Consider the following 15,440-nt stretch of genomic DNA (forward strand, 5'->3'; position numbering starts at 1 on the left):
TATGGAATGCTTTCTTTAAGAGAGAGTGGCTGTAGCCTCTATCTAAGAGTCTATTATAGAGGTCGTGTGCCGCCCTGAAGAAATCTTCATCGCGGGTACAGTTACGTTTAATCCTGACATATTGACTATATGGTATACTTCGAAGGAGGGGCTCAGGATGGGCACTCTGGGCATGTAGGATTGTATTGCCCGAAGAGGGTTTGCGATATAGAGTAGTATAGACTTGGCCATTGGGTTGTACACCAATCTGGAGGTCCAAGAAATGGATCTGAGACTGGCTGCACTCCATGGTAAATCTTAGATTGTATGTGTTGTCAGTAAGGCTTTGTACAAATGAGGAAAGTTCTTCCTTAGTACCGGCCCAAAATAGAAGTATATCATCGATATACCTGTACCAGGATATAATCCTGGACAGGTAGGGGTTGAAGTGAATCGAGTCAAAAAGTTCCCTCTCCCACCCCCCCAGGTACAGGTTGGCATAGGCAGGGGCACACTTAGTCCCCATAGCCACACCCTGCACCTGGAGGAAGTGGGAGGAGCCGAACATGAAATAATTGCGTGTGAGTATGAACCTCAATAATTTGAGGACAAAGTCCCCGTATTCATCATATTGGGGGCCTCTGGCACGAATGAGTTTGCTGATAACTGAGATACCTCTATTGTGGGGGATTACGTTGTATAAGCTTTCCACATCTAGGGCTACCAACCATGTGCCACTGGGCAGGGATTGGCCATCTAATATACGAAGGAGATGGATAGTGTCCTTTATATATGAAGGCAAAGCTACAACATGGGGTGCCAGATATTTATCTACCAGAGCACTGGCAGATTCTGTGAGGCATTGACGACCAGACACAATTGGGCGACCAGGTGGATGGTCGAGAGATTTGTGCAATTTCGGGAGGGAATAGAAGGTAGGGGTAGTGGGTTCTTTAACATAAAGAAATTTCCATGTGTTGGAGTCTATAATGCCTTTTTGATAAGCTGCAAATATCAGCTGTTGGTATTCGGATATATAGTTAGCAATGAGTGTTTTAGAAATTGGTCTATACCACTCGCGATTGTTTAAAATATCCAGGCACATTTGTTCATAGAAGGACACATCCATCACCACCACATTGCCACCCTTGTCGGCTGGCTTAATGGTGAGTTCAGGATGGTTTTGTAGGGATTTGATGGCCCTAATCTGAGCCAAAGTTAGATTGGAGGGATACGCGGAGTTGAAATTTAAGCCTTCGATGGTGTTAGTGACCTGTTGTACAAAGGCCCATATATTGGGATTTGTAGAAAGATTTGGAAAATTCACAGATTTGGGTTTAAAAGAAACAGGAGGGGGGGAAGGGGGGAGCACCAAGGGCGGCGGCCTCAAGATTGGTAGGATCGAGAGAGTCGTCACCATCAGTGCACCCCTCCTCCCAAAGTGACATTAATTCTTCAAGGGCTTGTATTTCCGCTAGGGTGGGAACCTGTTGGGAAGGATTTACATGCACATTCTGAACAAGTGCAGTATTAGATTGAGATTTGTCATAGATCACTTTGAAAAGAAGTTTACGTGCAAAAAGATGCACGTCTTTAATAAAGGCGAATTTGTCAAAGTCGTTAGAGGGACAAAATGTGAGGCCTAATTGGAGTACATAGATCTGATCCGCATTGAGTGGAATAGAAGATAGATTGATTACATCAGGGGTGGTTGGTCTTGCTGGATCATTGGCATTTGTGGGTGTAAATCGGGGGATGGGCTTGGGAGAGACTCCTGGCCCTGCCCTAAAAAAATAGGTGCAAGTTTAGGGTCTGCTGTAGCAGAGCTGGCTGGAAACATGGAGGTGATAGTGGGTTCACTTACCCTTCGGGAGGTGGTGTGCGTTTGAGGGTGCGGTGGTGCCATTATGCCTGCAGGTGTCTTGATAGAGGATGATTTGGGAATCGCTGACGACTTGGGTTGTGCTTTAGTGAAGGGAGTGGATACGTGAGCGGTCTTTGAATGACCTGTAGGTGGATGTGGTAGAGAAGTGGGTCCTAGTGTGCGGTGGAGTGACTCCGAGGATATGGCCGAAAGATCGCCTTTTCTTCTTTTTGCTAATTGTTCCTGTGTCAAATCTTGGTAAACAGTGGAGGTACTGGATGAAAAAGAAGCAGATAAATTGTTAGAGGCATGGTTATTCGAAGTAGGTATATTAGTGGAAAAGGGTTTGTTTCTAGCTTTGGTTTCCTTGGCATTGTCCCAATTGTAGGCATATCCATTTTCATGGGCTGCTAAGTCTCTTAAGAATTTGCTTTCTTTGTCATTAATAGTCGTAAGTGTATATTCCTCCAGGTGTGCGCGCAGGGTTTTATCCCGCTTGCTATACCTGGGGGAGGAAAGACCAAGAGCATGATCTGTGTACCATCGATTGATTGCAACATCAAGTTGTGCCAACTCGGTGGTATATTCGTGGCACAACATGGAGAGCATGTTGAGAGAGCATGATATAAGATTGCTTTCCCAAGAGGTTTTTAATGTGTCGTTGATTTTTTTGATATTGGGGAAAAGTTGTATTCTTAATCCCCAAGGTATTATTTTGTGTTCCGCATATTTTTCAAAGTAGGTTTTATGCCAGTAAATTCTGACTTTTTTTTCCAAGAGACGTTGTAGTCTGATAAATGCCCTATCCAGCTCAGCATCGGTTATGGTAGAAGCATTTTGGGATGCCTGGATGCGGGTCATGAGACCCTCCCAGGCTCCACCCGGGGTCCTGAAAAGAGAAAGAAACCAGTTCTATGATAACACAAAAGATATACACGGATTAATATGTGTTCCAATGATTATCACAGTCACAGTAAGATGAAGATAAGAAGAGATATAATTTGTCAAGATGGCATATAACTAAGGAAGGATAGTGGATTTGTTGGGAATAAACGAAGATAGAAAGATATATAGTTGTATTGGACAAGTATATATAATATATATGGGGATATTCAAATCAACATATCAGGGACCAAGACTAGCCAAAAGGACATAAGCATTAAAGCTTGTATTGCTCAAAAAAAGTAAAGATGGCTAGATGGTACCAGAGGTATGTCCGCAGTTCCGTTTAGTGGTGTGGAGCTTAGGGTTGCATGAATGTCCAGCCACAGTTACAATGTGTTATTGTTTTTACTATGCAGTGTTTGGTCAAATTAATATTTCTAACATGTGTTTTTATGTCCACCACACAGAATTTTTTATATATATCCACCCTATGAGCTCCTGTTCCCTGAAGAAGCCAATGTTTTGGCGAAACATGTAGGAAAATGAGCCCCCCCTCCTTCAACGGCCACTTGCCATCTGGCCCACTTGACCATTCTTAGGGTCACTTACAGTACATGTATCCACAAAATTTGTATAATTATTGTATGAATTGTTTATAATGTACATTGTATTTATGATAGACTATTAATAAAATTTGTAATTTTAGTATTTTTTGTTTTATCTTTTCTTCTCTAATCTTCCTGACCCTAGCACCGCCATAATCCCTTGTCCACACACCCATTTAACGTTTGATAATACAAGAGATGGTCAGAGACTGTGGACATAATACAAGAGATGGTCAGAGACTGTGGATATAATACAAGAGATGGTCAGAGACTGTGGATATAATACAAGAGATGGTTAGAGACTGTGGATACTTTTTACAAGAGATGGTCAGAGACTACAGACAGGATACAGGAAATGGTCAAAGACTGCAGATATGCTTCAGGAGACAGTCATAGACTGGAGACATTTTACATGAGACTGCTAGAAATCACAGCTATAACAGGGGAATAGGGAAACACAGAGCCAAAAGGGTCACATGTGGTTCCCGGGGCTGCAGGTTGGGCACCAGGGCGCTAGATCATGAGAACCAACACAATAACAAAACAAGACTGATCCAACTACTAAGGTAAATCCATGGTGTTATGATGGGATGTAAAGAACGTTTGTTATTACTCAAGTTGAATATGAACCTTTAGGGAATAAGTATAAGTATGTCCTGTTTGTTGTCTAGCTGCCAGGAAATGGTTATAAAGCTCTGTTGTTTTGTTCTTATTTGTTTATTCCTCTATAGACCACCTAGTATTAACACCCTGCATACCCGGAGTTCTGTTTAATTATTGATAGAAAGTGAGTGAATCAATATTTTAATAAGGAATAAATGTGCTTGAGTCAAGTGCAGTAAACTTATGAACTCTTCCTCTTAAACCTCTACATTTCAAAGCAAATTCATGTGTAATGTTGTCATGGTAACATCTTTGCACGCTTTTTTTTTCAAGTTAACCACTATGATTAAAGCATTAAAGAGAAAAGAAAATGCATAACTATTTATTAAAAACCACATAATAAAAGTACTTGCTTGTAGAAAAGAACAAATACACATTTTTTTTTTAAATGCTATGTTCCCTGCTTCATATGTTCCTATGGACTTTTCAAAAACTGTGTGTAGTATATGCTGAATTTGCTGGCAAGATCAAAAAGCACATAACACTAAATTAATTAAATAAAATAGTTCATTGTAAAGATAATATTGGAAACAGGGCAAAAGTATGTCAAAATGTTTCAATAAAATAGGTTTAATTTAAAACCTGTCACTTTGCCAATTGAGGGCTAATTGATAAGTTGTTATAATAAAGAAAATGACATTTTCTGAATAGCAAAGGAACAGATTCACTACAAGCAACTTGTTCTTTAACGTCAGAGAAGAGCATAAGGGAATGTTTACTAGGTACTGTTAAGGCTGAATTCACACTGCGGCAAAGACCTGCAGGAGCGATTCACCACTCTGGCAGGTCTTTGTTGCTGGCTGCGGGGGGGGGGGGGAGGGTCAGCATGGTAGGATACTCCGTTTACAGCAATTGTATTAAAATATCTGTGTGTGATGCCTATTACTTAATGTATCTGTCATAAGTGGCAGCTGGTGTTTTTTTTTTGGGGGGGTGGACGGCAAACAGCCCCCCCCGGCCGCCGGTGAAGTGGCACTACCCCCCCACGGCACTAACACACTCCCCAACCACCTGTACGCCAAAAGAGAGTTGGTCTTAATTAGCTTCACTTCTTTTATATTTGGTGCATTAAATGCAACACAATGTAAATGTGATGCATTCAATGCGACACAATGTATAATTGGGGCATTTTAGAACTACGTGAATTTGGTGCACAAATTGCGATCAGAATCTACAGTGTTGCAAATGCTTCATGATTTTACCACAATACATTAACAAGAGGGATTAACGTCAGAAAATTGGTGCATGAGCTTTATTGATTCCCCCCAGTATGTAAAAAATAAACTGCGAGTATGAGTTAGACGCACACCACTCTGTGTGTTCCCATACCAGCCGAAGGGGAGAAGAGGGAGGCTCACCTACCTTTTTTTTTTACCAAATGCTTCTTCTTGAGTTCCCCTTTTTTTTTCTGTATTTGGTTCCCATCCCCTTTTTTGGGATTGACAGGTATAATGTGTTTTGTTCTATACATGTTTCATATATTTTCCCATTTTCAATATGAAGGTCCATCGAGCTGGCCCTGAGGAAGAGCAAGTCTCGAAAAGTGTTGGGCACGTGGGCATAATTTTTGTGATGTAATGGGCAAGATATTTGTCATATATAACAGTAATATGCGGTTATAGACATCACACACGGGTATACAATACAGTTGTTCTAAACACTGTATCTATTTATTACTATATGAATACACATTTTTTCTACTGTATGGTATTTATTTTTATAATAATAAAGCTTTGTTAATTTCATCTATTGGTTGTTCAATATATGGTGCCTATAAAATCCCTTCCACCTAATGTGTTTTTTGTACTCTTAAATTTTTTTTTGGAGGATGTTGGCACCATGAATAGGCTCAAGTAACACTATTACAAATTGTAATTTTAGAACCTTTCGCAGCCATGTTAGAGGGGCCATACCACCAGAAAAGTGATATTACTGCTTTCCCCTTTGTGTTGTGAATGAGGTTTTAGCAAAGAATGAACATTAGTTTTAATTATGGCTTTTGGCTATTACTTTTTTTTGGTTCTAGCTTTTTACTTTGGGCTGATTTAAGTTATTTACATCGATAGAGGTTTGTAAGCAATATAATGGTGACCTTTTTTACTTTCAGTCAAAATTGCTCAGAGAAAAATGGCTTATGCAAGGAGTACCAGCTAGTTCAGTAGAAGAAGAAGAGGCAAGAAAGAGGCAATGTGAAGAGGATGAGCAGAAATTAAAGATACTTGAAGAAAATGTTCAAAGGTAAGATGCAGTGTAGTTTTCTTCTGTGCAATATTGGTTCTAAGCTGTGCAACCAATACATGTGTAGACACCTAGTTTAAAAAGTATATGTAAAGCCAACTAGTAAAGTTGTTGACAATTTGGCTGTGCAATGTATTTAATGTTGTTAATAAATACAATAAATACAAAAACAGCGTCAGCTATAAATAAGGCCCCCTATTTTTTATTAAGTGCCTGCTCTAGACCCTAACTAATGGAAAACAGCAGGGTTCATATACAGTATCTCACAAAAGTGAGTACACCCCTCACATTTTTGTAAATATTTTATTATATCTTTACATGCGACAACACTGAAGAAATTACACTTTGCTACAATGTAAAGTAGTGAGTGTACAGTTTGTATAACAGTGTAAATTTGCTGTTCCCTCAAAATAACTCAACACACAGCCATTAACATCTAAACCGTTGGCAACAAAAGTGAGTACACCCCTAAGTGAAAATGTCCAAATTGGGCCCAATTAATCATTTTCCCTCCCCGGTGTCATGTGATTCATTAGTGTTACAAGGTCTCAGGTGTGAATGGGGAGCAAGTGTGTTAAATTTGGTGTTTTTGCTCTCACTCTCTCATACTGGTCACTGGAAGTTCAACATGGCACCTCATGGAAAAGAACTTTCTAAGGATCTGAAAAAAAGAATTATTGTTCTACATAAAGATGGCCTAGGCTATAAAAAGATTGCCAAGACCCTGAAACTGAGCTGCAGCACAGTGTCCAAGACCATACAGTGGTATAACAGGACAGGTTCCACTCAGAACAGGCCTCGCCATGAACGACCAAAGAAGTTGAGTTCACATGCTCAGCATCATATCCAGAGGTTGTCTTTGGGAAATAGACGTATGAGTGGGTGGGGGGTCAGCCTGTCAGTGCTCAGACCATACACCGCACACTGCATCAAATTGCTCTGCATGGCTGTCATCCCAGAAGGAAGCCTCTTCTAAAGATGATGCACAAGAAAGCCCGCAAACAGTTTGCTGAAGACAAGCAGACTAAGGACATGGATTACTGCATCCATGTCCTGTGGTCTGATGAGACTAAGATAAACTTATTTGGTTCAGATGGTGTCAAGCATGTGTGGCGGCAACCAGGTGAGGAGTACAAAGACAAGTGTGTCTTGCCTACAGTCAAGCATGGTGGTGGGAGTGTCATGGTCTGGGGCTACATGAGTGCTGCCGGCACTGAGGAGCTACAGTTAATTGAGGGAACCATGAATGCCAACATGTACTGTGACATACTGAAGCAGAGCATGATCCCTTCCCTTTGGAGACTGGGCCGCAGGGCAGTATTCCAACATGATAACGACCCCAAACACACCTCAAAGACGATGACTGCTTTGCTAATGAAGCCGAGGGAAAGGGTGAATGACTGGCCAAGCATGTCTCCAGACCTAAACCCTATTGAACATCTGTGGGGCATCCTCAAACTGAAGGTGGAGCAGTGCAAGGTCTCTAACATCCCCCAGCTCCATGAGAGGACTCCAGTGGCAACCTGTGAAGCTCTGGTGAACTCCATGCCCAAGAGGGTTAAGGCAGTGCTGGAAAATAATGGTGGCCACACAAAATATTGACACTTTGGGCCAAATTTTGACATTTTTACTTAGGGGTGTACTCACTTTTGTTGCCAGGCTTATATTCTGGCTTACATTCTTGCCATACGGCTGATTCAGGCCTTTAGCCTAGGCCTTAGGTCTGCTCCTCAGACCCAAAAGAGTTTCCTAGAGTTAAGCTCTCTTCTAGCTTACTCCTGATCAGCGCCTTGCTGCTCTATCACCAAGTACATCTGCCTCCTGCAGACATGCATGCTCTGGCTGCCTCCTGCAGCCGCTTACTCCTCTCAGAGGAATGGGAGTCCACCTGACTTCCATACACAGACTTCCTGTCTGTTCGGTGGAACCCTGAGCCATAGCCAGGTCACACTTAAATAGCCCAGCACAGCTGTGAAATCAGCGTGCCTTTCCCTCCACAATCTGGCATAAACCAGCAATCTTCCAGGTAGCACAGGGTCCTACTGCCACAATATATACTGTATATATGAGAGCTGTCACTGTACTTTAAACTATTGATTAATGGGGTCTCCGTGCAATGTTTATCTGGCAGCACTTTCTCCTAAGTTTTCCTGGATGCTCTTTCACAAAGCAGACTCCTCTGAAGATGCTCCCTACTTGTAGCCAAGTTTCTGCTCTAGTTTTTCTGAATAAGCTCCCTCTGGGCAGCCACCTTCCTGATTCTTTCAGAGATACTCCCTAAAGGTAACCCCCAAATACATTCCTTTGGCCATCCATCAAACCTGGTCCAGACCTCCTTGTGGTATTCTCACCAGGTAAAGCCCAGGAAGGAAGGACACAAACCCCTTGAGGAGATTGCTCCAGATATTTATCCTCTCACCTCAGCTTACATCACCCGAACAAGCCCTTCAGTAATTGGCTGAGGCAGATAAATATTTGTCTGTCATGCATTGTTTCTTCTTACTGGTTTTCCTATTGTATGGTTTGGTTCATTGAAGTCCATTATTTACGGCTGTCTTTGTTTATGTGTAGAGGACACTCACTATTTGGTGACCACTGTCACTGGGATAGAAGTAAATAGAATTCCAAATCTTTATGGTTCATAAATTTCAATAGAGAATATTGTTTCATAAAGAATGGTCAAAGGTTTAGTTTCTACTCACTTTTGGAAAATTTCCACTTTAGTGCTGGTTTGCATTTCTTCCTTTTTTATTGTTGCAGTAATATCACTCCAGTGCTACACCAATCCCCTTTTTTCAAAGTATCCTGCTGAAGTTGAGGGCCATCTTCTAGTGGTCCAACATGCCCCTGAACAGCCTAAACCAATTTTTTTCAAACAGCAACCTTCACTTTTCCTGCTTATTGAAGAGCTGTAACTGTGACATTGAAGGGGGCATGTTGGACTGCTGGAGATAGACTCCAGCTCTCACACAGAGCACAGTGATTCTCATCTTCAGCGGACTGCTGTGGAAGGGAGATTGGGGTAGTGCTGAAGTGCTATTACGGATTCTATAAGTTAACCTTATACTTCCTGTGTGCAAAATTACACATAGAGATAGAAGTTCAAGTGATTAATTCTTGCTTTTTTCCCCTGAAACAGCAAATAATTAGAAGCAGCATAAAAACTGTTATGCTCCATACAGAATTTGTGTCCAGTTATTGGAGATCCATATGATGATGTTCATATGTTAACTGGCTCCTTTACAATTTGGCCCTGGTATGTGTATGTATGCATGTGAGATAGGTACCCTAGACTGTAAAGCTTCTTGAGGGCAAGGACTGATGTAATAGTACGGTATGTAAAGTGCTGTGTAAATTGTTGGCATCTCTAAAATAGAGTACTTAAATAAATAAATTATGTAATTAATTGCCACTGGCTTGAAGAGGCTTCTAAAAAGCCTTATCAAGTGTAACACGTCTCCTACAGTACAAGCGATGTTGCATAAACTAAACAATAGGCAACACAAACAATTTTCAAGCACACATACATTCTGCAATAACAAGTAAAAGAATGGGTAAGAAGCAGTGGAGAAGCAAGCAGTGCTGGATCAATAACTGAAGATAATTGACCCAGTTTGCTAAGCCATGATTTGTTATTTGCCCAAAAAAATCCTTATTTGAAGCAATTAAATTATTTTAAGGTCTCATTATTAAAACAAATGATCCTTATGAGAAAATAATGTTCATCATAGATTAATGAATTGAATCCAAGATCTGAAAGCTTAAAGTTATTTAATCCTGGTTGCATTCATTAAAATTAATTAAATTTATTTTAAAATATAATTAGCATATGTTCCCAAATTTGTCTTTGTATTAACTTATCATAGTCCCTTGCACAGTAGGGCTAAGACTGGGAGAAGCTCTATTGCATTGTGCTGCACAGTGTTATAAAAGCTTGATGACAGAATTGGCTTAACAAAATTACTATTTTTTGCTAGGTAAGATAGCTTACATATATGTATATTTCAGCTGTGTTTTTAGCTGCTTGGCTGGTCAGCCCTAAGGCCTTTTTCATGCGGGCAAATTCTGTTTCGATCAGTCCCCCACATGCTCCTCTGACTAGAGGAGCATGGGGGCGAACAGAGGCGCATGGGGGCAAGCAGAGGAGCATGTGGGGGACCAGAGGAGCATGTGGGGGAGCATGGGGGACCAGAGGAGCACAGGGAGGACCAGAGGAGCATGTGGGGGACTAGAGGAGCACGGGTGACCAGAAGAGCATGTGGGGAACTAAAGGAGCTTGGGGGACCAGAAGAGCAAAGAGGGACCAGAGGAGCATGGGGGGAATAGAGGAGAAGGGGGGAACAGAGGAGCAGAGGGGGAACAGAGGAGCACGGGGCACCATAGGAACATGTGTGGGACCAGAGGTGCAGGGGGGTACCAAAGGAGCAGGGAGGACCAGAGGAGCACTGGGGCGATCAGAGGAGCACTGGGGGATCAGAGGAGCATGGGGGGAGGGGATAGACAGTTGACTCAACAGCTATGGCCTGGGAGTTTCTCACTTCACTGCCTAATCTTGTCCCGTTATGGGGGGGGCGCTGAGCTGATTCTTTGCCCTGGGTAAGAGAATGTCTAGCTTCGCCACTGCTTATGACCCTTTTCTATTCTCTGCAATTTCCTCTTGAACACTGCAACAGAACGTCCCACACTCCGCTTGAGTGCTTCCGTCAGTATATCACTTCCTCCCAGTCTGGATATAGATATCAGATATTCCAACCGCTCACAAAGCACAAAACAAGGCGAGACTTGCTTAGCTGCTAACATGGACTGTTTTATTAGAACCAAAATTACAAGTCTTTATATACCATTAGAGGAGGTTCCCCCCTCCTGCTCATATTACTCTAACAATACAACTGTAACCTAATTAACATGAGCTAGTTTACTAAATCATCTACCCAGACTAGGTGACTCAGAGACATGACCTTTGGGTTTAAGACGTTACGTCTCCTAGCTCATTGACTATTCAATATACATTACCATAAACATCAATACAGGCTTAATTAGAACAAACAACAATGAGTTGAATACCCTTAGAAGCTGTGGTAAACCAGACTAGACTCATTTACATTAAACACATTATAGCAGACATCAGACGGGTGAGTGGAGTTGATGATATTAGCATCTCCTCACAGTATGAGTCCGAACAGTATGACTCAGTCACTATTGCTAATATGGCAAATACAGGGTCCCCAGAGTCTGTGTGTCCTGGGGGACAAGGACCCGAAGCCAAAGTACCAACACCTCAAGGGTACCCCAAATGCCAGGGCCCATAATCTGTAGGCAAGAGGCTGACATTCAGTCCCCTCCAAAAGCCTCTGTCCTGGGTGAGTCTGTCACAAACACCATTTATCACTTCCACAATTAGAAAGTTAAAAGACCACTCACCTCTTCAGGCAACATACAGTCTGACTTAGGCCCCTTTCAGATAGGTGTTCTTATCAGGTCCACCTGTCAGTTTTTCAGAAGTACCTGATTAAAAGGTCCATGCAATCCTATGGAAAGGTGGGTGTAAATGGACTTGTGTTCTTTTACACCTGCCTACTTCCAGGGTCTGCTAAAAAAAAACAGAAGAGGAGCTCACAGATCCCCTGCTGATCGAAACAGAATTTGCCCACATGAAAAAGGCCTTAGGGATGACCAGCCAAGCAGCTAAAAACACAGCAGCTGAAATATACATATATGTAAGCTATCTTACCTAGCAAAAATAGTAATTTTGTTAAGCCAATTCTGTCATCAAGCTTTTATAACACTGTGCAGGCCCCCTTCCCCACTTCCAGAGACAGAAGACGGAATAGTTGGGCCCCCCTCCTCTTTCCCCCCACCGCCGGTCCAATTAGAAAGCGCAGCACGCTTCGCACATGCGCAGTGGGGAACCAGGAGTGAAGTCAAAAGGCTTCACTGCCTGGTTCCCTTACCAGAAATGGTGGCGCCAGCACCTGGGAGTCGATCTGAAGAATGGTGGTGCCAGCACCTGGGAGTCGATCCGAAGATTGGCTGGACATCGCGGGCTCCCTGCACAGGTAAGTGTCCTAATATTAAAAGTCAGCAGCTACAGCTTTTTTTAGCTGCTGACTTTTAATTTTTTGCACCCAGGCTGGACCTCCTCTTTAAAAACGATTTCAAGAATCTCCCTATTGCTCACTGATGACATGATGACATTTTAGTGTACATCCCCCCACATGCTCCTCTGGTCCCCCAACTTGCTCCTCTATTCCCCTATGCATCTCTGGTCCCCCACATGATCCTTTGGTCCCCCACATGCTCCTCTGGTGTCCCGCATGCTCCTCTGGTCCTCCACATGCTCCTCTGATCCCCCACATGCTCCTCTGGTACCCTAAGCTCCTCTATTCCCCCATGCTCCTCTGGTCCCCCCCTATGCTCCTCTGGTCCCCCACATGCTTCTCTGGTCCCCCACATGCTCCTCTGGGCCCCCACATGCACCTCTGGTAACCCCCTTGCTCCTCTAATCCCCCACATGCTCCTCTGGTCCCCCAAGATCCTCTATTCCCCCCATGCTCCTCTGGTCCCCCCATGCTCCTCTTGACCCCCCCATGCTCCTCTTGTCCCCCCATGCTCTTCTGATCCCTAACATGCTCCCCTGGTCCCCCACATGCCTCCCTGGTCCCCCTGTGCTCCTGTTGTCCCCACGCTTCTCTGGTCCCCCCCGCAGCGCTGTCTGTTTTCCCGATCGTATGATGAGCTTCTCTCTGCTGAGGATCATGTCTTTATTCAGCCCATTCGCATACTGCACAGCTAGCCAGGGAGAGGAGGTGAGCGTTGTGGAAAATCAGTAAGCCAATCACACAAACAGGAAATTATATTTCCGGGGGGGCATTCTGTACACCTACAGAATGCTCCATGTTGCCATATTGCATTACAATTTACAGAAAATTACAGCACTGCAAATTGGAAAGGAAGTTTAATTTTAAAAGTTTTCATTTAAAATATGACTTGTGTCTCAATGATATACAGTGCCTTTTATTAAATGTTTTACTTTTTTCTCCCCCCGCTAAAGTGGAGTTGCCATTTAAGGCAGTTTCTCTACATATACTGTACCATATAAATCAGCTCTAGCTCGAAATTATACATTAAAGTAATGGAGGCTAATGTGATAAGTCATTAATCAAGCTAATAGTCCGTGTCCGTGTCTGCTGTGCTATCTCTTTAGCTAACTCACAGTTCTCTGGGAATCAGTTGTCTTGTATTAAATGTTTATTTGTAAAACAAGAATGTGTATATAGTGTATGTAGTAAACAACCAGATATAAAACAATAATTTTAAATCTTATAAATTAAAAAAAGCAAGTATGCTCACCAGTGCTGGCATCTTCTCCTGGGTGCCAGTCTTCAGCCATCTTCATTGGCCAGCATTGAATGACGTCACTCCTATGCATGTGCAGGAGTTAGTCATCCCACACCCCAGCACACAGGGATTGTGTCAGAGAAGACAGCGAGCAGACAGGTAGGTGTATTTTGTGGCAAAAGAGACATTGGGGGTTATTTACAAAAGGCAAATCCACTTTGCACTGCAAGTGCACCTGAAAGTTCAGTTGCTCTAAATCTAAGGGGTAGATCTGAAATGAGGGGAAGCTCTGCTGATTTTATCGTCCAATCATGTGCAAGCTAAAATGCTGTTTTTTATTTTCCTTGCATGTCCCCCTCGGATCTACAGCGACTTTACTTTCAAGTGCACTTGCAGTGCAAAGTGGATTTTCCTTTAGTAAATAACCCCCATTGTGTGTCTCTTCTTCAATAAAGAGTCTGCCTGCTCACAATTTGTGACAGCGGAACTTTAGTTCCACTTAATAACTGGGATGTAATGGGATGTACACAAAAATTTCATCGTGTCATCAGTGAGCAATAGGGAGATTTTTTAAATAGTTTTTAAAGAGGAGGTCCAGCCTGGGTGCAAAAAATTAAAAGTCAGCAGCTAAAAAAACTGTAGCTGCTGACTTTTATTATTAGGGCACTTACCTGTGCAGGAAGCCCGCAATGTCCTGCCGATCTTCGGATCGACTCCCAGGTGCTGGCACCACCATTCTTCGGATCGACTCCCAGGTGCTGGCTCCACCATTCCTGGTAAGGGAACCAGGCAGTGAAGCCTTTTGACTTCACTCCTGGTTCCCCACTGCGCATGTGCGAAGCGTGCTGCGCTTTCTAATTGGACAGGCGGTGGGGGGAAAGAGGAGGGAGGCCGAACTATTCCGTCTATTGGTCTCTGGAAGTGGGGAAGGGGGCCTGTCAAAAACAGGTCTCCCGTTCCCCCCTCCCCCCTGAAAGGTGCAAAATGTGGCACCGGAGGGGGGGAGGAACCGTATACGCAAGAGTTCCACTTCACTTTTGGGTGGAACTCCGCTTTAAGTTGAAAAATGTAACGAGAAATATGGAATTGTAAAGAAGAAAAAAAAAAAACATCCATACTTACCTCTATGCTGCAGCCATTCCACATTGGCTCTAAGAGAATCACATGACTGCTGATCACTCAGTTCTTGTTCAGCTCTGAGATGAGACTACAATTGCATTATTTGACCTCAACACCAAAAGATATGTTTGGCAGAAATTCAGTACAGCTCACCATCCAAATAACACCATTCCTACAGTAAAGCATTGAGGTGGTAATGGTGTATGCATGTGTGTGGGTGTATGTTTCATCATGTATGCAAAACCATATGTATGTACTGCATGTATGAAATTCATTACATTTTGAAGTAAATGGTTGAGCACCACTAACTAATGCCCCGTACACATGGTCGGATTTTCCGACGAAAAATGTTCGATGGGAGCCTTTTGTCGGAAATTCCGACCATGTGTAGGCTCCATCGGACAGTTTTCATCGGAATTTCCGTCGCACAAAATTTGAGATCTGGTTTTCAAATTTTCCGACAACAAAATCCGTTTGTGTAAATTCCGATCGTGTGTACACAATTCCCACGCACAAAGTGCCACGCATGCTCGGAATCAAGCAGAAGAGCAGCACTGGCTATTGAACTTCATTTTTCTCGGCTCGTCGTACGTGTTGTACGTCACCGCGTTCTTGGTGTTCGGAATTTCCGACCAACTTTGTGTGACCGTGTGTATGCAAGACAAGTTTGAGCCAACATCCGTCGGAAAAAAAAAACATGGATTTTGTTGTCAGAATGTCCGATCGTGTGTACGAGGCATTATACTGTG

The 15,440-nt window shown here is 42.9% G+C and overlaps 1 protein-coding gene across 4 annotated transcripts in view; it reads left to right on the forward strand.

Moving 5' to 3' along the window:
• PALM2AKAP2 (PALM2 and AKAP2 fusion) overlaps positions 1-15,440 on the forward strand; it is a 511,246-nt gene that overhangs the window by 104,556 nt on the left and 391,250 nt on the right. For all 4 annotated transcript variants that reach the window (XM_073591310.1, XM_073591304.1, XM_073591317.1 and 1 more), the window contains exon 3: positions 6,104-6,234. In XM_073591310.1, coding sequence (XP_073447411.1) covers positions 6,104-6,234 — 131 coding nt within the window. The remainder of the gene's footprint in view (positions 1-6,103; positions 6,235-15,440) is intronic.

The sequence above is a fragment of the Aquarana catesbeiana genome, linkage group LG01, assembly GCF_042186555.1.
Source record: "Aquarana catesbeiana isolate 2022-GZ linkage group LG01, ASM4218655v1, whole genome shotgun sequence".
Taxonomy (NCBI): Eukaryota; Metazoa; Chordata; class Amphibia; order Anura; family Ranidae; genus Aquarana; species Aquarana catesbeiana.